The sequence below is a fragment of the Vulpes lagopus genome, chromosome 1, assembly GCF_018345385.1.
Source record: "Vulpes lagopus strain Blue_001 chromosome 1, ASM1834538v1, whole genome shotgun sequence".
In the NCBI taxonomy this organism is placed as follows: domain Eukaryota; kingdom Metazoa; phylum Chordata; class Mammalia; order Carnivora; family Canidae; genus Vulpes; species Vulpes lagopus.
The window spans coordinates 157,106,907-157,128,242 of NC_054824.1; the positions used below are offsets into that span (position 1 = coordinate 157,106,907).

General features: G+C 40.7%; 1 protein-coding gene across 1 annotated transcript; it reads right to left on the reverse strand.

Moving 5' to 3' along the window:
* Positions 1-581: 581 nt before the first annotated feature.
* Positions 582-21,115, reverse strand: SLC19A2 (solute carrier family 19 member 2). Its single transcript, XM_041764724.1, has 6 exons — positions 20,712-21,115; positions 13,771-14,358; positions 6,480-6,702; positions 5,008-5,200; positions 4,511-4,652; positions 582-2,588 (listed from the first exon to the last, which is right to left on the reverse strand). The coding sequence occupies exons 1-6, from the start codon at positions 20,913-20,915 to the stop codon at positions 2,460-2,462; spliced, it is 1,479 nt and encodes a 492-aa protein (XP_041620658.1). The 5' UTR covers positions 20,916-21,115; the 3' UTR covers positions 582-2,459.
* Positions 21,116-21,336: the final 221 nt, after the last annotated feature.

Here is a 21,336-nt window from a genome sequence, read left to right on the forward strand (position 1 = left end):
AATGAAGTAGGTTTTGGAATGAGATATTAAAGGGAAGGTACTACTTTGCATACGAAGGAGAAATGAATGATTTGGTTTCTGGGACTTCATGAACAAGTGATTTTCAGCTGATGGCAAAAAGATGCTTCCTTGGATATCAGAATATTTGGAGTTAGAACGAAGTGGCTATGAAGTTTTAAAACAAGATGGTACCTTGAGCCCTTGATTTGTTTGAGTTTTATTTGTAAAATTCAGTTAACATTGAAGGGAATGTGGGTCTTTTTGGTTTCTTAAAGGAAGAATGCTCTAAAAAGAGAGATGAGAGGTACCAAGATGAAGACCAAGAATAATAAACCATGCAGCGTGGTGCTAAAAATAATGGAAAATGAAAGAAGTAAGGGGGAGGAATCAAAGGCAGGGATCACAAAGCAATGGGAAGAATTCACAGGATGACACGGTTAATAAATAGGAGGGTCAGGTAAGGGAAGACTTAATATGAAATTTGTCCTAGGAGAAATTATTAAAAGGTTTAAATATGTAACCCAAAGCTCCTACTGAAGGAAAAAAACAAAATTCAAAAAATTGTGATTAAAAAGGAAAAATATAATGTAAAATATTTATTTAATAAAAATAATTTCATAATGTATACAGAATTGAATAAAAAGTACAACAAATTATTTTCACTTCTTTGCAAAATTGCATACAGTACAACTTGCAAATTGGGCTCAGCCTTCTAGAAATATGGCCACACACCAGGATAAACTTATTATTGTCTTAAATAAGTAAAGGCTCCAGTTGTGCACCACAAACTTTGAATTAAATTCCATGGAAATGTTGCTTTGGTAACATAAATGATTTGATTGTACTGCAGTCCATTTTGTTAAAAAACATTAATAAAATCCCTCGAACACCACCTTTCAGCCTGTTTCTGATAAACAATTCCCTACATAGCGAAATAGGATACAATATAAAATTGGAGGCTGTCCTTTTATGACATCACTTCTCCTTCGCTTAGTGCTCTGCTCTTGCTCTTGATCAGAAAGGAAGGTGAATGGAAAATGGCCTATATTTATGTTCATTTATTTCTAGAATTCCCACTTACACTAAATGAGTATGTCAACTTTGGAACCTTGATACTATTATTCACACTGTTTACCTGTGTTATTCTAAATAAATTAACCTAGATTTTTTTCAAAATAAGGCAACAAAGTCGGCTTTAAAATGGTTTTCGTGTCTCACATACACTAGCAGCCACGTGGTAGATTAATTACAGAATTAGATACCTACCTAGTAACATTTTCCAAGTACCCTGGAAGTGAAATCACCAGCAATTATTATTTTAAGCAGATAATCCGAGATGATCCACCCTTAGAAACAAAGGCAGATTTAATGTACAAAATGCAGGAATCAAGTCTATGCTAGTTCCTGTCCTATTGAAATAATTAAAAAGAGGCTCAGTTTGTGAAAAGGCCTTATAATAATCCAACAAATTCAGCTCCTAATGACATCTGTATCTTATAAGAAGGACAAATAATATAAAAGGTATAAATAGGGATGAAGATATTTTAAAAAAAGAAAGGACTTTTCATTTTATTTTGGAAATAAAAGGGAATCCAAATACAAAATGGAGTAGTTGTATCTTTAGCCCATATATTAACTTCTCATTATAGAATTAATAATTCTTCAGATTGAAGACTAAAAGACAGGCAAACATACCTTAAGTTTTCTGATTAGGTTTCTTTAGATTATTAGCAGGCCTCAAAACTTGCCTTATTTTCTAACTAAATGAGCTTCTCTGGGAAGCATATAAATAATGCAAAAGTATATTCCTAAAGACAATCTACACAAATACAAAATTGTCAAGATGGAAACAGAACATTCATATAATGAATTTTTTTAAAATAACATAAAATTAGAAATGACACACATTCCTAATATGTGAGAACACCAAACCAGAGTAAGTATTGCCAGTGATAAGAACAGCTTTCCTCTGCAGAAACACAACACAAATGCACGTGAGTATTATAGAAATAAGAATTAAGGTGAACACAGGTGCTGTGAGAACATACTTCTACTCTGACCTGTGAAGTCCCATGGCCCCTGTGAAGCCCTGGTCCCACTGGGCCACGCCTCTGGCTGACCAGATACAGAGAAGTAAACTGACCGATGAAACACCAAACTCACTTGCTATCACATCTAAATGCCATGTGTTTCATTAGTGCTTTTCAAAATCAAGTTCACTTTTGAGTCAGAAGAAAGTAATGTTTAAATTAGCTTTTATAAAGAATCCACGAGATAAACCTCACCTCTGGCTCCTCTAAACAGTATTGTTACTCTGGGAACACAAGGTATAATCAGTTGGCTGCTTTGAAGCCTTAAAAAGCACATTAATATACATCTACATATTAAAAAATTAAATATATCCGGGCACAGTTGCTGTGCAGAGTTTTTGCTTTAAGCAGCAATTTCTCAGCAGTGTATCATGAAGCGGTTACATGAGAACTTGATTCTGCATCTTCTTGCTTTCTGTATTTCTTCATAATACTGGCTGTACCATTAGCCAGGAAAACCACAGCGATGAGTGCAAAATAACTGGCGTAGATCAGGAACTAAAGGGGATGGGGAAAGAAGTGATGTAGATAATTATCAGTTAGGAGATGAGATGTTTTATTTTATTTATGTGAACATATCCTATGATTAAAGGTATATTCAGTTTTTCAGTAAGCCTTCACAAAACATTGTGTGCCCGCACAATCTGCCAGGCACTGACAATCAGAAGAGGTAGCACAGCATGGTGGTAGTAAAGCCTCACTGCCTCAGGGCAAATCCTGACTCTGTCCCTTAGTAGCTGTGGGGCCCTGAGTGAAATACTTCACCTCTGAGCCTTGACTTCATTTACAAAATGGAATTCACAATATTCCCTATTTTACAGGGTTGTTGGGAAGGGATGAGATCACATATGTAAGTGTCTATTAGCCCACAATGCTAAGGCTGTTTATACTACTGGTTTTATTTTTGTTGCTGTTGTTACAATTTAATCATGGTTTCTCTCCTCAAGCTGGCAGGTAACTGTGACTAGCAGGCCAAATTCTGAAGATGAAGAACTTCTCTTCCTCCCCAGAAGAGGGCAGTAGGCAGTCAACTATATTCCATTATGGGCTTACTTTTTACTTTTCCTCAGGATCTTCTCTAGGCTAATATTTTAACGTGACTATATAGGTTGTCATCACCTTCATCATCACCTTCTTAAAAGAACTTATGAAATACTTATAAGCTGGCTCATGAATGCGATTTGGGTGCTACTCTAAGTCTTTGAGCCAGGTTTCTTAAAATTTGGATACATTTCCCTATAGGAAACCTGTTAGTCTTGGCAATTAGAGTTTCAGCACAGCCTACACAATTCAATAATTCCTTATTTTTAAACCACTACTTCACTAGCAAGATGACAAGCACTTAGTTTCTCTCCTACGCTCCATTCCAAATCTAAGCACCTAACCCTTGAGAGGTGTTCTCAAGGTTTTCACTGCTGGTAGTAAAACCTCCCACTCCTCTGCTCTCTCTGCCCACCTTTTTGAGGCAGCATGATCCAGTGAGAGATGATTAGGCTTTAGAGTTAGAAGCTGGTTTAAATCCCAGCGTTGCCACATTATAGTTGACCATGCGACCTTAAACAACACTTAATATTATGTAACATCTCTCAGACTCATTCTCTCGATGTCCAATCCTGACAATAACCCTGCAAAATTCTATACAGGATACACAATTCTATACAGAAAACACTCTGTGCACATTACCTACTACTGTTATTATAACTCTTAGATCTCTGGTAAAAAACAAAGTTAGTTACTACTAACATGCTGGACCTTTGTATTGTAAGAAAACTAATGCCTAAGTATAGAGGCGATCATCTGGGCCGGGATGGAGGTGGGGTAGGCACTTTTTGATTCAATAGCCCATTTTGCCAAAGTACAGAGCAAGCCTTACCTACAAACTCACAAAGCATGAAGGCATATATGACTATACAGTTCCTGAATGAATGCAAGTATTTCCATTGTCTCCAGGTGTTTGTGTGGGTGTTTTCTCGATGAGTCACATGTTAAGAACCTTCATGCTATTAATCAACAGCAAGTCATTACCTTGGTATTTGGGTATTTTAGAGAAGGGAGAACAGAACCATGAGGTGAAGCAGGCATCTCAAAACACAGGATTCAGAATTCCACGCACAGAATTAAAATGAAGGGAAATACTGAAGGAGGAAGCACAAAAACTCAGCCTGGAAGGAACATTACTTCTGTTCTCCCAGGGTATATAATTACACTCAGAAATGTTCTAGGTCCTCATCAAAAAGATGGTGGTCCTAACACCCTCCAGGGAGAAAAGAATTAAGGATGGGGGTTGACAAAAGGAAGGTGAGGACACTTCTACTTTCTTTCTTATATTTGTCTATACTGTCTGAATTTGCTTTCATTAAGCTCCACGTTGTTACCCAGCTCAAGTCATAACATTTTGAGTGTCAAAACAGAAATCTTACCTGAGTGGTAATTTCTAAGCCAAGGCCACTGGCATCCACCACAATAAGGGTGAGCAGAGTCTGAAGGGCCAGAGCAATGAAGGTATTCACACCAAACACTAGGGCGTAGCGCTCCATGCTGAGGTTAGCAGCAATCTGAAAACTTAAAAAATGAATACACAAAAGAAGAATGAAAAGTAAAAATAATATCCTAGTTTCGGTTTTTACCTCAATTTTCAAGAGTAGCCCCTTCTTTCTACCATTAATTCCCTTCCCAAACAGGTGAAAAGCATTCTGTTGCCAAGTGGTAGAAATCTCATGAAAATATTTGAATAGAGCAGGAATATAGGAACAAGGAAATAAATGAACCTTCCTTAAGTGCTTTCTCAGGAGAAAAACATAATACAATGCTTCCTCCTGTTTGCCTCTTTTAACTAGAAATTTTCATTCATTTGTAAAGAAACCAAAAAGTTTATCTTGTCACTTTTCCAAATGTTTCTTTGAATCAAAATACATACGTTGCTATAGTGATGAGTAACATGTAGATGATTCTGAAGATGATATAGGATGTGTAGCACACCCAGATGTTCCTCACAGTATCCATAATATACACTGAGGAAGCAATCAGCAGAGAGAACAGAGACAGGGTCATCTCCCCCCATGTTGACCAGGATATTTTTACATAACCAACTGCAAACACAGCAACAGCACCTGCCAAATAAAACAAAGAAAATTGATCCAGTTATTTTGCTAAACAAATGCTCTTCTAATGAATTAAAAATTCAACTTAGATTATTAAAGTTTAAAATTTTGCAACTTATAAATAGGGTAAGCTCAAGATTATGGAGGGTGGGGATGCGTGGGTGGCTCAGTGGTTGGGTGTCTGCCTTTGGCTCAGGGCATGATCCTGGAGTCCTGGATCGAGTCCCACATCAGGCTCCCTGCAGGGAGCCTGCTTCTCCTTCTGCCCATGTCTCTGCCTCTCTTTTTCTTTGTCTCTTATGAATAAATTAATAAAACCTTTAAAAAAAGGATTATGGAGGGCCTGGAAGTCACACAGAATTTTGGACTTGATGGAATAAATGACATGGAGCCAGAGAGACTATGAGATACAAGAAACTGAATTAGCACAGCCTGGCAATGAGATGAAAAAGGAGGACACAGACCCAGGGATGCTGTGACAGAAAAGGTACTGGGGCTGGCTCAGAGGCAGGAGTCCGAAAGAGCCACTGTTTCCAGCTCAACAACCTGGCAGGAGGAATCATTTCCTTCCTAACCAAAGAGCAGTGCAGAACATGGCAAAAGGGCATCCCTGCTCGTCAGTAAAATGATGATGCTGACAATGATAGCTAAAATGTACAGAGCACTAAGTACCAGACACAGTTTTAAGTGTTTACAGAAATCACAGGATGGCTTCTAAAAACCTTAAGAGGTAGGTTGATAAATTAGAAAGGAACAATAGAATATATTGGTCAAGAACACAGGCTCTGAGTTCAAATCCTGTCTTTACTACTTAATATCCATCTGATATTGGGCAAGTTATTAACCTACTGGTCTGTGTTTCCATAACTGTAAAATGGGGATTACTGCACCTGTCTCAGGCATATTGTGAGGGCTGAGTTAATACACATGAAATCCTTAGAATAACATTTCCTGCATATTAACATTCAACATACGTTAGTTATTGTTATAAACTATTGTATATTCCCATTCTAAATTTCACATCATGTGACAAAAGCACTCAATAAATACAGAGATAATGGAAACCTGAATAGGAAGATAATTTTGAAAATCATTACGGTAGGTTTCCCTAAAGGACATAAAGAATTTAAATTTGTTAATCAGGGTCATCCACGACTTGTGCACTGCTAAATTTCTTCCTAGATTACAAAATCAGAGCTCAAACTTTGTAATCAAATTTAGGAGGGGAGGGGAAATCTGATTATGGTTGACTTAACCACTGGAGGAATCTTCCACCCGCCCTGCTTACCCAGGAGGGTGGACACGGCCTCCACACCGCCATTGTAGATAGTGGCGTTGCGAGAGGGCATCACCTTCTCCCACAGGCCCTGAGTGTAGTTCACCACTTGGAAGTAGCCACAGGTGGAGAGGGCCCACCACACAGACCAGCAGAGCAGAGGGCGAGACGAGTAGCACATCAGAAAGTCACTCCACAGTATCTTCAGGACAAGGAGACGGTCTGGCTTGGGTTCCTACTCAAGAAGGGGAGAAAGCTCAAATACTAGGAAGACGACTCCAGAAAGCAATCGTATAGACTTTCCTATTTTACAGACATTTTTCTTTCTCCTTGTGAAAAACCCACTGCTTACTGCTTTTTATGCCTATAAATGGCATAGAGGCATACCTCATTTTATTGTGCTTCCCTTGACTGCAAGAACGTGTTTTTAACACATAGGTTTGCGGCAACCCTCTGTCGAGCAAGTCTGCCAGAGCCAGGTTTGCCACAGTATTTGCCGCTTCATGTCTTTGGGTCACATTTTGGTTATTCTACAATATTTCAAACTTTTTCATTATTATTATATTTTTATGGTGACCTGTGATGGTTACAATTGTATGGTACATCATTGATGTTACAATTGTCACTGCTTTGGGGTGCCATGAATCATACCCATAGAAGATGGCCAACCTAATCAGTAAATGTTGTATGCGTTCTGACTGCCCCACAAACTGGCCATTCTTCCTCTATTTCCCTCTTTTTAACCTCCCTATTCCCCGAGGCACAGCAGCATTGAGACTGGGCCAAATAATAACCCCACAACAGCCGCTACCAGCGCCACCTGCCATGCTTTTCTTACTGCCTTTGCCCAGAATGTTCATTATTTCTCTATTCAAATCTTATCTGTCTCCCAAAGTCTATCTCAAACACCAGGTCTTACATGGCAAGAGAACCTCCAGATGTAAACAGAACCTTTTAGTTGGTATAGTTAGGTGTTTGCAAGGCCAAGTTATAATACCACTCATTTCTCAGCCCTTTTGGGCACAGAAGTAGATTAGTCTGTAGCCAAAACAATGGCTAGGATGGAAATTTCCAAGCCTAAGCTTGCTTCTTTTACTAAGTGCTTCTGAAGGACACAATCCCAATACTAACTCTTGTCATGAACAACAAACATTTTCTTGATGACAAGAAGACTATCATTATTTCTTCAGCCGTTGATACTCTATTATCTGAAACAGTAAAAACTTGCGGACTGAGCCTTAACTGATGGGAACAGATAATGTACATCTGGTTTCAAGAAAAACACAACAAAACAAAATATGGATCAAGGAGACTTGGTGCCGTTGAGGCAGGTTTACAATTTAGCAACAGTAAAGTTCTCGCCAAACATAAAAAGCTTCTAGGACACTCTCCTGCTCCCGCCTGTTGTGCATTTATTTTGCTCCAAGAATGGTGACTCTGGCCTCAGCCTGGTATCTCACCCAGCCCTAGTTCCTAAACCTGAAAGTAGGGCATTAACAACCTGTTAAGAGTTGACCTGTCTTTGGCCACTGCTTCAGGGGAGATGACACTTTTCTGAAGTTCCAGGGCATCAAGCTGTAATAGGGAAGGATGCAACCATGTATGGCTACACACCCTCTCCCCTCTATCCCAACTCAGACATATCCATTGGCCTGAGTCTAACTGGAGATATCCAGAGGGAATGATTTGTGACCACGAGGAGAAAAGGAGGGTTGAAAGGCAGACTATGGGTCTTTCACTTAAGTCTCCATACAATTCTGGTTTTGTGCTTGGTGCCAGCCTGGAGGGAAAGGGGGACTGTCCCAACACAAACCTCTCACCAGTCACTGTCACCATTATGATTTTATTTCTTTAGATTCTGAAAGCTATTTTGACACAAAAAGACATAGGAAGCTAAGTTATCACATAACACAGAGCAAAAAAACCCATGCCATTACAAAACTAGATAATGTCATCTATAAACATAAATAAATAAATAAATAAATAAATAAATAAATAAATAAATATGAAAAGAGATGTTATCAAGGCCATTAAACTATTAATAGTGGTAATCTTTGGGTGGTAGCAGATCAGATCATTCTCACTTCCCTTTATGTCATTTTCTTTTACTCTTTAATTAAAAAATGAAGTATGAATCTTTTTATAAAATCAGAATTTTTCTTATGAAGATGATACATTTGTTAGCTATATATTACATATATAGCTACTCTTGAAATTAAATAAATAAAAGCCATTTTCTCCATACAATGTGAGGATAATCTCAGTGGAATGAGAACCAAACAATGTTCCACAGTTATGCCCACTCACACAATCCTAAACTCAACTCCTACTCATTTATCACAATGGGCATCTAGTTTCAGATTTCACTTAAAGAGAGGATTCTGACACCGTCTTAAACAAACAAAACAAAAACAAAACATTGAGAAATTATTTCTCTCCACCAAAGAATAGGAGTCTCTAATACAATGCTTTTAAAATCAACTAGACCTGGGTTTGAATTTTGACTGTGCCACTTTCTATGTGCCTTTGGTTAAGTTATCTGACATGAGCTTCTGTTCCCTCAACTGTACAAGGATTGTGATACCTACATCACAGAGTTTTCATAAGAATCAAATGAGCTAATGATTCTAAGATTCTTAGCAGAGTATTCAGTTCCCAGGTCCAAATAAATGGAAGCTGAAGTGATAATGATGATAGATGATAAAGAAAGCACAGCAGGAGCACACCTGCCTCTATGCAGATGGAAAAAAATTCTAAATCTTAGGCTTTCTACTATAAAATGGAAATTAATGTTTCCTTCAATAGGCTTTTGGAAGAACTAAGGTATTACTCAATATGTAACAAGTGCTCAATAAATGTTCATTTCCTTTGTACTCTATCATGACTCGTGGAGGCAATCAACAGATATTTATGAGTGCCCATATGTCGTGTTTGGCGATGTTCTAGATTCTGGAAATATAGCAGAAAAGTCCCTGCCCTCATTAAACTGACATTCTGGTAAGGGAGACAGATGATAAATACACATATGAGAGAGTTTACAGTAGAAATGGTATTTTGAAGAAAAGAACAGCTGGCAAGTGTCTGTGGCAGAGAAAAGGAAGGATGGTAAGAGTGTTGAAAGGCTGTCTGAAAAGCTGATGTCTGAGTTGATACTTGAGTGACATAAAGGAAGCAGCTGTGAAATCAGAACAAAGGGCAGTCCTGACGGAGAACCTCTGAACTGAACTTCTGAAGTGGGAATAGGCTCGATGTGTTTGGACCAGAGCCATGTGGAGCACAGTCGTGAGATAAGGCCAGATTGTATGTGTGAACTGTGGATTTTCTTCTACATGCAATAGGAAAATATATGGGGGTAAGGGGTAAGATGATTAGGGTTTAATGCCTAAACTGTGAAGACTACAGTTACATCACTTCTACATCATGTGTTCCTAACTATATGGCGGACTGGACAGGAAAGGAAAATGTGTTCGTGTCATGCCTGGTCATCTAAAGATAAAGGCACCTTCAGATCAATCAGCTCATAAAACTCAGTATTCTAGAGCTAAGGTAAGTTTAGTGATCATCTGGTTTACAGTCTACATTTAAGGGTAGCCTCAGTTAAAGAATTAATGGTGGAATTAGTACCAGATTCTACGAAAACCTTTCCTAAGGCTCAGAAGACCAGGGTAAACCAATTCAAAGTGAAAGATTATTTACAGCCTCAAGGGTAAATAACTATCTACAGTGAAGGTACAATGCTATTCTTGATTGCTCATGTCTAATGATAAAGATAACAGAAATGAACATATATTGATGATCTACTACAAATTACTCACTTGAGAGCTTTACATTGCCTCAGTTAACACTAGAAATAACTGTGAGGTAGGTAGAAGAATGAGGGAAGAAACTAAGCCTCAAAGAATCAAACAACTTGCCCAAGATCACCCTGCTGGTTAAGAACTAGAACCCGGGTTTGACCTTCTCCTTCAAAATCCACTATGTGCTGCTAGAAATTATATTAAGTACAAAGTGGAAACATTAATGTTGTTACTGTCAGTGTTTCATGGAGCTCAAACACATACACAGGCAAAGAATGCTTACTCATAATAAGGGGTATTAGTCTACAAATAAAAGTATAGGTGTGTTAACAGGTATTGTTTAAGTATTAATTACGTGTCAGGCCCTGTGCTAAAGAAGTGGCTTAATTTACATCATTTCTAATGGATGAGCAATTTAAAATAAATCAGGTCCAACTATCGGCTAAGCATAGAAGGAATCCCATTTCCTATTTAGGAAAGAAAATCACTGGCTATGCTGGAATGTCAACATGCTCTGCCCCATAGCAATAGGGCCATTCTGAAAAGAACTCACAACTACTGTAAGGTAACTTGTGAATGGGGCTATCACTTTGACTCTTACTTCATTATCCCTTTCCATAGTCAAGATCAAACCACCTACTTTTCTTTACTATATTTACCACAATTACTGATTTACAGTTCAGTTATGGGCTTTGTCAACTTAAAATGGTACTGCAATCCCCAATATTCCTATTCTGACCTTCTTTCAAGCTTGTCAAGAGAAACAGCACTATTTTAGCCCTGTACAGCGGCAAGCAGCCCTGATTGCCTGTAAAGGTGCCAGCAGAGGGGCACCTGGGTGGCTCAGTGGTTGAATATCTGCCTTCCTGGGGTCCTGGGATCTAGTCCCGCATTGGGCTCCCCTCAGAGAGCCTGCTTCCTTCTCTGCCTCTCTCTGTGTCTCTCATAAGTGAATCAATAAAATCTAAAAAAAAAAAAAAAAAAAAAAAAAGTCAGCAGAGCCAAGGATATAATAGAACTGACTTGAATCTAACTTTTACCACACTGTAGCCAACAATGGTTCTGACCATTTTGTCACCCCAGTGAAAGACTTTAATGGAGCAAAGTTCAGATCAAGCTGAGTCTCATATGCGCTCTTTAATTATGTTACATATATCAGCACAATTCTGCACAAGTCACTAATCTCTGTTCCCACTCCTTATCTCTTTAAAATGAAAGGGTGGTTGACATTTCATGTCTCTTATAACTTTAAGATACTCTGATGGTCCTATAGCCTGTGGTTAGAATCATTTCAGCATGTCAAGTACTGACATTTTGCATGTATATAAACAACAAATATCAAGTTGGTCTAGGACAGTTTTTTAAATGGTAGGTTACAACTCATTTGTTAACAGGTAATGGGCAGTGATCTGCATTGTAAGAATGGAACTGAATGAAACAAATAATATATGTTAATTAAATTGAATTAAAAAAATAAAACTGCAAAGTTTTTATCAAAAAAATGAATGAAATGGAATATACCAGAATAAAAGTATTGAGTTGTGAAACCTCTGCTTCAGTTATATATAAAATATATACATACCTATGAATGGTACTTGTTCCTATGTAAAATGTGTTTCTTACTGTTTCTTACTCATGTTCTAAATAGTTTAAAACTTATGTTTTATACAAATGTTTAGAACTATGGCCAATGTCAACTATGGCCAATGTTAATACTTGATATATGTCAATATATATTATTTATTATTAATTTATATATATTTGATATATTTATATTATTAATTTATATTGTATTATTAATTTTTAGCTAAGGCCATTTTAAGACATTTGAAACAGAATTTAAAAAGGGTTATTTTGGGATCCCTGGGTGGCGCAGTGGTTTAGCGCCTGCCTTTGGCCCAGGGCACGATCCTGGAGACTCGGGATCAAATCCCACGTCAGGCTCCCGGTCCATGGAGCCTGCTTCTCCCTCTGGCTGTGTCTCTGCCTCTCTCTCTCTCTCACTGTGTGCCTATCATAAATAAATAAAATAAAATTAAAAAAAAAAAAAAGGGTTATTTTTTTCTACTACATGATATCAGATGATTAGACTTTTTTTTTTTTTTTTTACTCCAGATGATTATAACTCCTTCCTCCATCAACCTTTGTTGAATTGTCAACATCATTTAACAAACTATGAAGGAATCAGCATTTCCTTCCTAACTTAATCCCTGGTATCCTGATTGATGCTACCCATCGGTGCCCTAGTAATCAAAGTGCGTTCCATGACCAGAGTCACCTAGTCTCAATCTCTTTGAGATGATAACCTAAATTTCAACTAGTAATCACAAGTAAAGAGTGGGAGTGGACTTAAGAGAGTAATTAGATGCCACAATGAAACAATTTGAGTTAACCCCAGATGAGGAGCCAAAGGCTTCACTCAGTGGGTTCTTTACTCTCAGACTACAAGGCTTATGGAGCTCGATTTTATAACTGACAGAGTCCACCTGCAAAGTGAGAATGTTAACAGGTTATTTCCAAACATGTCCCACAAAAGCTAAGACTAATTCAGTATGGTTGGAATGAACCTTGCCCCTCACGGCTTATAACCTGTTGGAAAGATAAAAAGCTCTTATAAAGAAATTAATCTTCCTGGCTAGCCAGAACATATGGATGGATTATTCTGATCCATACCTAAGAGATAATTTCATAGTCACACTTTTAATATGTATTCCATCATCATCTTAATTTTTTCTCTTGTGATTATCTTCCTATGTATTATTCATTACTACTCCACTCTGGGCAAGTGTCATTTGAAAATACAGATACACTTCCAGCACAGAAGAGGAAGTAAAGTTCTTAACCTTATATACTTTGGGCTTCGATTCAGAACCTGGAAGTAGATATTCATCACTTATTAGAATCATTTCAAAAAAAAAAAAAAAAAAGGAATCATTTCCTCTATTCATTTAGCAAAATTCTCTGAGTGCTTTCCTTATACACCAAGTACCAGATAGAAAGGTGAAGAAGATACAGTTCCTGTTATGGCTTCTTAGGACATCTCTGACACAAGCAATATAACATTGTAATAACATTGTACAGTCTGACTTTGGAGGTCATTCACTCCAGGATAAAATATATTTGTCATCTCTAATATAAATCAACCTTATCTGTAATCAATGAATGAATAAACCAAGGGAGCAACTCAGGGTAAAACCTAAATCCGGCTGCCCAGGTGGCTCAGCGGTTTAGCGCTGCCTTCAGCCCAGGGCCAGATCCTGGGGACCCAGGATCGAGTCCCATGTCAGGCTTCCTGCATGGAGCGTGCTTCTCCCACTGCCTGTGTCTCTGCCCCCAACCCCAACGTGTGTGTCTCTCATGAATAAATAAAATCTTAAAAACAAACAAACAAAAAACCTGAATCCAGATAAATACAATGTCTAGCTAGATGGGGTTTCCTGTCTGGTTTGTCACCATTGCTCCAATTACCAGAGCAGCAACCACAAGGTGTTTAAGGCTATACTTACCGGCTCTTCCATATTTAGAGGGATTTTTGACTCAACATCCTCCCACCCAGGAAGGTGGTTAGAAGCTGAGGTGTTGGTTATAATGCCGCCATTTTGTGCCTTGATGCCATTCATTCTCTGGCAAGTGGAAGGAACATGGTGAAAGAAAAGGCTCTTCTGTGGCATAGGAAGAAACCAGGCCACAGCAAAAGCCACGGAAACACACGTAAGAGAGATGACATTCAGACTAAACAGGGACCAGCCTGCCACTGAGAAGAGGATTTGCCCCAGGACAGAGCCCACAGTAAAGCCCACCAAGGTGGCACTCCGACAGTAACTTGTGACTTTCTGGTACATGTTCAGGTCTACCACACTGTAGATATAAGAATAATAGGCAATTTCAGTGGCTGTGGCAATGCCATAAAAGAATTCCAAGAACTGAATGGCCAGGAGTCCCTGGGCGTAAAGCAGCATGAACCATGTAACAATAAGGCTGAGTCCCTGCAGCAGAACAACAGGCTTATAACGGAGGTAGTCTGTGGCTAGGAACACAGGAAACAGCAGCACCAAGTAAGAGTAAGTCCATACTGGATAAATTTCGTTGAAGACCTGATAGAAAAAGAAAATTAAAAACCCGTTAGTGATATCAATGGATCTGGAATATTCATAACAGTTTATTCTTATGCAACAAACTGCTGCTACCTCTAATAAATCATCCTTATCAACCAAAGAAATCTCAACAATTCTGATAATTGTTTGGAATACACTTCCCCTTGTCCACCCCATTGTCTTTTTCTTAAAATCCTTCCCCTTCATCAAGGCCTAGTTCAAAGCCTTCCTCATCCTGGCAGATTTTGCTGGAGCTGACAGCATTCTTAGGGCAACACTCAGGGCTCTCTTGATACTGCTTTGTATGTGCCAGTCTCCCCAGTTACCTCACAACGTTGGTTGCTAACCATGGTTGCACATCTCCCATGGAGCTTTAAAAAATGTAGATGCCTAGCCAAGGCAGTTCTTTATAGCCTCCTAGGAGACTTTAATCTGAGCCAGCATTGAGGACTACTGCCTTAGAGGGCAGACCATTAGGGCTGACTTGATGTTCCATGCTGACCCGCACAGCCTTGTAGTCAGCATGCTACGTGCAAGGGACTTGGCTCAAGGACTGTTTTGGAAATGGACAAGTGTTTAGGAATCATCATCAATTCTTCCTTCTAGCCAAAGAATAGGGAGCCTTGATCCTACTGTTTGATTAGGTTTCTCTGATTTTAAGTTTTATTGTTTTGGGGGAACAGGTGAAGAGGATAGTTCTGTCCTAGTGTCCTGACGGAATGATTATCTGTAGATGATAGGATTATAGGCCAACTTTGATGTCCTTTTTGCTTGTCTGTAATATGTAAAGAAGTTTTTGCTTTCTCTTTAATGGATTATTAAAATTGGAATAAGTAGAAATAAGCTCTCTGCCATACAGACACAGCTGAAATTTCAACCCATCATTCATTGTGTGACTATAGGCAAGTTTTTTTTTTTTTTTTTTTAGTTCCCATTAGCCTTTGTCTCCATTAACAGTAAAAGAAGCATAAACCCTATACCACAGGATTGCTTATTGCAAGGATTAAATGAGAAAATACATGCAAATCAGTCATTCACTCTATTTAGATGTCAAGACTTAAGGACTGAAGCTGAAACAGGCCCTTTGGAACAATATGAATGAAATAAATCCACAGAACTGCCATCCCCAGTCTTCCAATATCAATCACTGTAAGTGACCTTCCCTCTTTTACACCTACCCCAGTGTCTAGCAAGGTCCTGGGATGAATATAAGTTGGTTTTTTAAAAAATGATCATTTCAAAGTCTGGATCAATGGCCCCGATTTTTAAGTGCTTTCTGAAAGGCCACCTTGGTAACAGGCTAAATACTTCGCCATGGAGCAATCTGACTATCTAAGGCCAAGGGCAACCTTCTTTTTAATTCTCACATATGCTTCAGTTCACCCAAATGTAAAATGGGCTGTTTTCAGGGTTTAGAGGAATAATAAAGTAAACAGTTACTGTAAAAAATATTTTGCTGGTACAGAACACAATTACAAAAGACAGACATAATCGGAAATATATTCCTGTCCTGATTTCTATTTTTGACTGGTCAGATATCAAAAGTAATTTGTCTAATAGTCTCACCTTCATGAATTTTAGCCTAATTTGTATTTGTATCAATCATTTAGCAACTTCTACTAGATTAGGAAATTTCTTACACCTGAAGATGGGTATGAAAAGAATAATTGTGAACTGTAGAAATGACTGTTATTCAAAAGTGTGTACATTTTAGCAACTAAGAAACAAAATGCCCTTGGCTGGTGCCTGCACAGCACCAAGATACCTCAGCAGAAAACCAAAGGGGACAGGGTAACTTTGAGTTAAAAGTGGTGAAGGATGAAAGCATCCCTACAGACTCTTCACAGTGGTATCCCATTAACAACCCCCACCCCATTCTTTTTTTTGCCTCTAGTTTTACCAGTAATCTCCTATAGTTTTTTAAGTGTTAAACTGCCTCTTCTGACTCCACCTTCACATTTTCCCCAACATGTTTTTCCCAGCACGACACCACAACCCATTAGCCATCATGCCTTTCCTTTAAAAACCCTCTTCCTCACTTCCTCACCACACCCTTCAGGGCTTTGACTTCTTTGCTCCAGTAAAACTGTCTATACCTATGTATGTTCCATACCTTTCAGTAACAATTGTTCCAAAGTGATTAACTGCTGGGTTTTCATTATATAAATCTCATCCTTTTAATTATCAACTTAAGTGCTTATATTTATGAGACTAATTCTGCTCCTAACACAAAGCCACAAGATAATGAAGATGAGAAAAAGTAACATGGCCAGACCTGCAAAGCCAAGTAGGAAAAAATTAAAGGCAAGTGGGGGTAGGGTGAGAGAAGAGATGGGTTCTCTTTAAATCATTCTAAATAAAAAACCTGACTTTTCTCCTGTGAAAGAGATCAACCCAAATGAATGTCCCTCTCAGTGTTATCAGCAATGTAATAGCAAACGTCAACTGAGCCACACACTATGCTAACTGCCTTACCTACTTTATTTAATCCAAACAACAATCCTAAGAAGTAAAAGCTTTTATTACCTCTATTTTACAACTGAGGATACTTGGCTTTACAGAAAGGTTAAATAAATTATCCAAAGTTATCAAAGCTAGCTTTGGCAGACGGAAGATCAGAATCTTGATAGTCTGAATCCACAACACTAAAATGCCTCATTTCTTCCATCAGAAAACTGTTACTGATCATCTGGTATGTTCCAGGGCTACTTCAAATATCTGCAGCAGCTTTTTCAACTTGTATTAAGGTACTTCTATAGGACATTCACGAAGAGATAAAGACAACACAATCTCCAGATTTTAGCTACTGGGTCTCTAAAAGAAGATCCTTTCTCTTTCAATGCATGGACAAACTGTTACACCAAAAAAAAAGTTTCTTCCATAGATACTTTCAATCCTGAAAGGGGGATCCCTGGGTGGCGCAGTGGTTTGGCACCTGCCTTTGGCCCGGGGCGCGATCCTGGAGACCCGGGATCGAATCCCACGTCGGGCTCCCGGTGCATGGAGCCTGCTTCTCCCTCTGCCTGTGTCTCTGCCTCTCTCTCTCTCTGACTATCATAAATAGAAACTCCCCACATGCAAAAAACGTACATATTACAGACTCTTACTGTACATACCCTGGACAATACCTTCTTATCTTAGGTAAAATCTGCCACGTGAACAAAGGGAGCAGATTTTATCAGAAGATGCTTTTCACCACTCTTTGGATCAGAGCTTGTTTGTGCTTTCTTCTGAGACACAGAAAGCCAAGAGAAAAACAGATGTTCCTTTTAAGCTCTAATTCGGATTTAGACTTTAGAATTCAGTTTCAATTAAACAACTAGTTAATAAGCTCTTATTTGTGAAACACTTGAAGCTGTGTGGATTACAAAAAATAAAATAAAGCCTCAGTTCTTCAGGAGTTCTGAACCTAATGAGTAATATATATTCATACTCTATTGGTAAGGGGGGAGATAGTAAATAGCAGGTTACTTCTTTGAGGTGGCTTTGAAGGAAGAGAAAGTTAGAGGCTAACAGATGTCAACTGATAGGTATGGGAAGCTTATTCCAGGCAGAGATTACAACTTTGAGTACAGACTGGGAGATGAGAGACTGTGGGTATGCTGGATTTATGAGTAGAAGATCAATGTGATAGAGCATGGGCACGTGGAAGAAGGCAAGGAGAGGAAATATATAGCAGGAAATAAGGCTGTTAAGGAGGTAAGAGCCAAATTCTGTAGGACTCCGAATATCAGAATAAGTAGAAAGTTGTTTTTTTTTTTTTTTAAATCAAAGAAAGGTAGTGAATTTCTGTCAAATCACATGCGAAAAGGATGAAAGAATAAAAAAGTGTTGGAGATATAGAGCTCTATTTTATTAAAAGTTTGGCTTTCAACTATTAGAACACAGTCCATTTTTAACCTGTTTAAAAGTTAGAAAGTGTGTGTTGGGGGGGTGTGCCTGGGTGGCTCAGTCGGTTAAGCATCTACCTTCAGCTCAGGTCATGATCTGGAGTACAGGGATACAGCCCTACATGGGGCTCATGGCTTGGTGGGGAGTCTCCCACCCTTCTCCCCCTGCCCCACCCCTCACCCACTTGTATTTAAAAAAAAAAAAAAACTTAGGAAGTGGTGTACCTGAAACAGATTAACATTTTTCCTGAAATCTAAGAAAAAAATCCTTTGATACTGTAAAGATAAATTCTGTCCTTCTCCATCTTTGGACTTAGTTAACAATAGTTCCATTTAAGATGACCTAAGTTGGCCCTTCTAAAGTCTTACAAGTAAATACAAATTTCAATACAACATCACTGACCATGAACTGACATTCGCTTTGCCTAAAAATCATATAATATTTATTAACTGTCTACTGGCAAAAGCAAGCATGAGGTCAGGAAGGAGAACAAGTTGTTCTATTTACTTCCGTTATTAGATATTTTAAAAAACCAGGGTTCTGGAGAGGCTGAACAGAGCCATTCTGTGCATGATCAACAGTATCAGCTAAGGTCCAAGGTCCTCACAGAAAAATGACATCCTTTCTAGACCACTAGATTTCTCTTCAAACTCTGCCCTCATCCTCCTCCAATGTCCAAAAACAGAAATTGTGCTATGTTTGTTACATAATCCACAAATATTTACTGGGCCTGGCACCCTTGTTTTACTCCAATGCCACTGAATATATTTCACTCAGCCTAGAAAGCTCTGATTAGACAGGGCACAGGATGACACATGACATTAACAACTCCTCTGCCCCGGGCAATTGACAAAACAGATCAGCTTTCAAATATCAACGCTGGGAACATGTTTCTCTCCTTGTGCCCCTGTGTCAGGCAAGGTACACACACTGTGCAGATCACGTGGCAGTTCACATGAAACTTTCATTGTAAGCTGCTAAAGAAGTATCATTTCTGCTTCAGTGGCTATACCTCAGAGTCAGTAATAGTCTCCAGAATCCCTCTCTATTTACTGCAGCAATTTTTCTTTCTTGTCAAATCATTCTGTTCACAATGTTAAAATGTAACCAATGTTAAAATTCAAACAGGTAATGAATAACTGTTAGAGTCCTTTGCAGGGTGGTCCTTAAGACTGAGAAATAGGGACGCCTGGGTGGCTCAGTGGTTGAGCTTCGGCCTTCGGCTCAGGGCATGATCCTGGGGTCCTGGGATCCAGCCTTGCATTGGGCTCCCTGCAGGAAGCCAGTTTCTCCTTCTGCCTACGTCTCTGCCCCTCTCTCCGTGTCTCTCATGAATAAATTTAAAAAGAAAGAAGACTGAGAAATAAAAGATCTTAAGTTGGATAAAAGTTAATGATATTGGCTGGAAGTAAATTCAAATGAAACCCTCAATCTAGGATTCAACACTGACTTTCAATTCCCTGCTAAGTGTCCTTGAAAGTGGAGGGCAAAACAAACTAGACTGTGAGGTAAGTGTATCCTGCTCTGACCTGTTATGCAGGGATACTGAGCTGCTACTCAAAAGAGGTGATTACTACTAACCACAGGAAGAAAAGTAGAGTGTAAATGGGAGGGAAGGGAAGGGAGGAAAAGCAGGAAGAGGAAAAAAACAGCTAAATGCCTACTCAGCTTTCACCCTTTGTATAGCGTTCTAGAAAGGAATACCAGACGTGAGCTTTCAGGCCTGTGAAAAGAGGCTAAGGAGCCTCCTCAGCTGAGAACCAAAACTAACATCTGTGAACCCACAATTCACCATGCAAGAGAAATTATAATCAAGTGCCAATTATATGATACCGTCGCCGTATCTGCTTTTACCCCAGGAGGCAGGGCATGAGAGGGGACAGCATGTCCTTGAACAAAGCCTCACCTCATTAAACACCAAAACGAATTCCGATGATGGATTTTTGTTTGTTGTTCTGTTCTGTCCCGTCAACGGTAAACAAAGCAAAGTATGGGAAGGAAGAGGGAGCAGCAGGGAGAGGGAAGAGTCTTTCAAAGAAGCAGGGTTACTTCGCACCTGGTTCCCTATTTCAATCAACAAACACGTACCGACCCTTTCCCGCTGCCCAAAGCACAGCTCGCAACACACCCCGCGGCGCCCCCTCCCGGCCCCCGGCGGGAACTGCAGGGCGAGTCGGCGCGCGCTGGGCTAACCTCCCGCGAGCCGGGCAGCGCCGCACGCCGCACGCCGCCCGCAGGGCACGGGGGCGGGGGCTCCCGACTGGCCTTCCCAGCCCTTCCTGCAAGACGGGCCCCGTACACCGAAGGGGCGCCCGAAGACCTGCACGGGGGAGCGCGCCGCCAGCCCCGAGCCGACTTCCGACCGCGTGCAGGCTAGGAGCCCGCGGCGGCGCGGACGCCCTTCTCCGCGCCCTTCTCCCCGCCCGCCCGCCCTTCTCCCCAGCGCCCGCCGCCGCGCCAACCTGCCGCTCCGTCAGGTTCTTGTCCGGCCCCAGCAGGTAGGGCGTCAGGAAGGGCTCGGACGGCCGGAGGCTGGCGAAGAAGCCGTAGGCGCACAGCAGCGCGGTGGGCAGGAACCAGCACTCGCGGGGCACGCGGGCCGTGCGCAGGAGCATCGTGGCCGCCGCCGCCGCCGCCCGCCGGGACGCCGGGCCGGGCACATCCATTCGCGGGATGGAGGGCGGGGACCCGGCCCGGCCCCTCGCCCCCTCCGCCCGACGCGGTGAGGCTCGAGCGCTGCCCTGGCGCGGAGACCCGGGGCCGCCAGCGGCGCCCTTCGCGGCGGAGCCAGGTCGCGCGGGGCGAGCGGCCGCCTCCACGCGCAGCCCTCCAGGCTTCCCCTGCGGCGGCCGCCGAGCGTGTTACCGCCGGAGCCGGCGGGCGGGACCCGCCCCCGGGACCGCCCCCCGCCGCCGCCCCCGGACGCACAGCCAATCACAGAGGACGCCCGGAATTTGGCTTCTCTCCCATTGGTCGCCGCCTTAGAAGATGCGAATGGGCGCGGGCTGAGCGCGAGTCGGCTGACGTGCGCCGACCTGCGGGGCCTGGGCGTGAAGGCGGAGGCGGCGGGGGGGGGGGGGGGGGGGG

Coding starts and splice junctions, on each gene's coding strand:
- SLC19A2 (XM_041764724.1), bottom strand. CDS start 20,915: ATGGATGTGCCCGGCCCGGCGTCCCGGCGGGCGGCGGCGGCGGCGGCC. Junction 14,359..20,711: donor AGAACCTGACGGAGCGGCAG/GTTGGCGCGGCG, acceptor TTTTTCTATCAG/GTCTTCAACGAAATTTATCC. Junction 4,653..5,007: donor TTACTCATCACTATAGCAAC/GTATGTATTTTG, acceptor TCATTTTTTAAG/TTTTCAGATTGCTGCTAACC.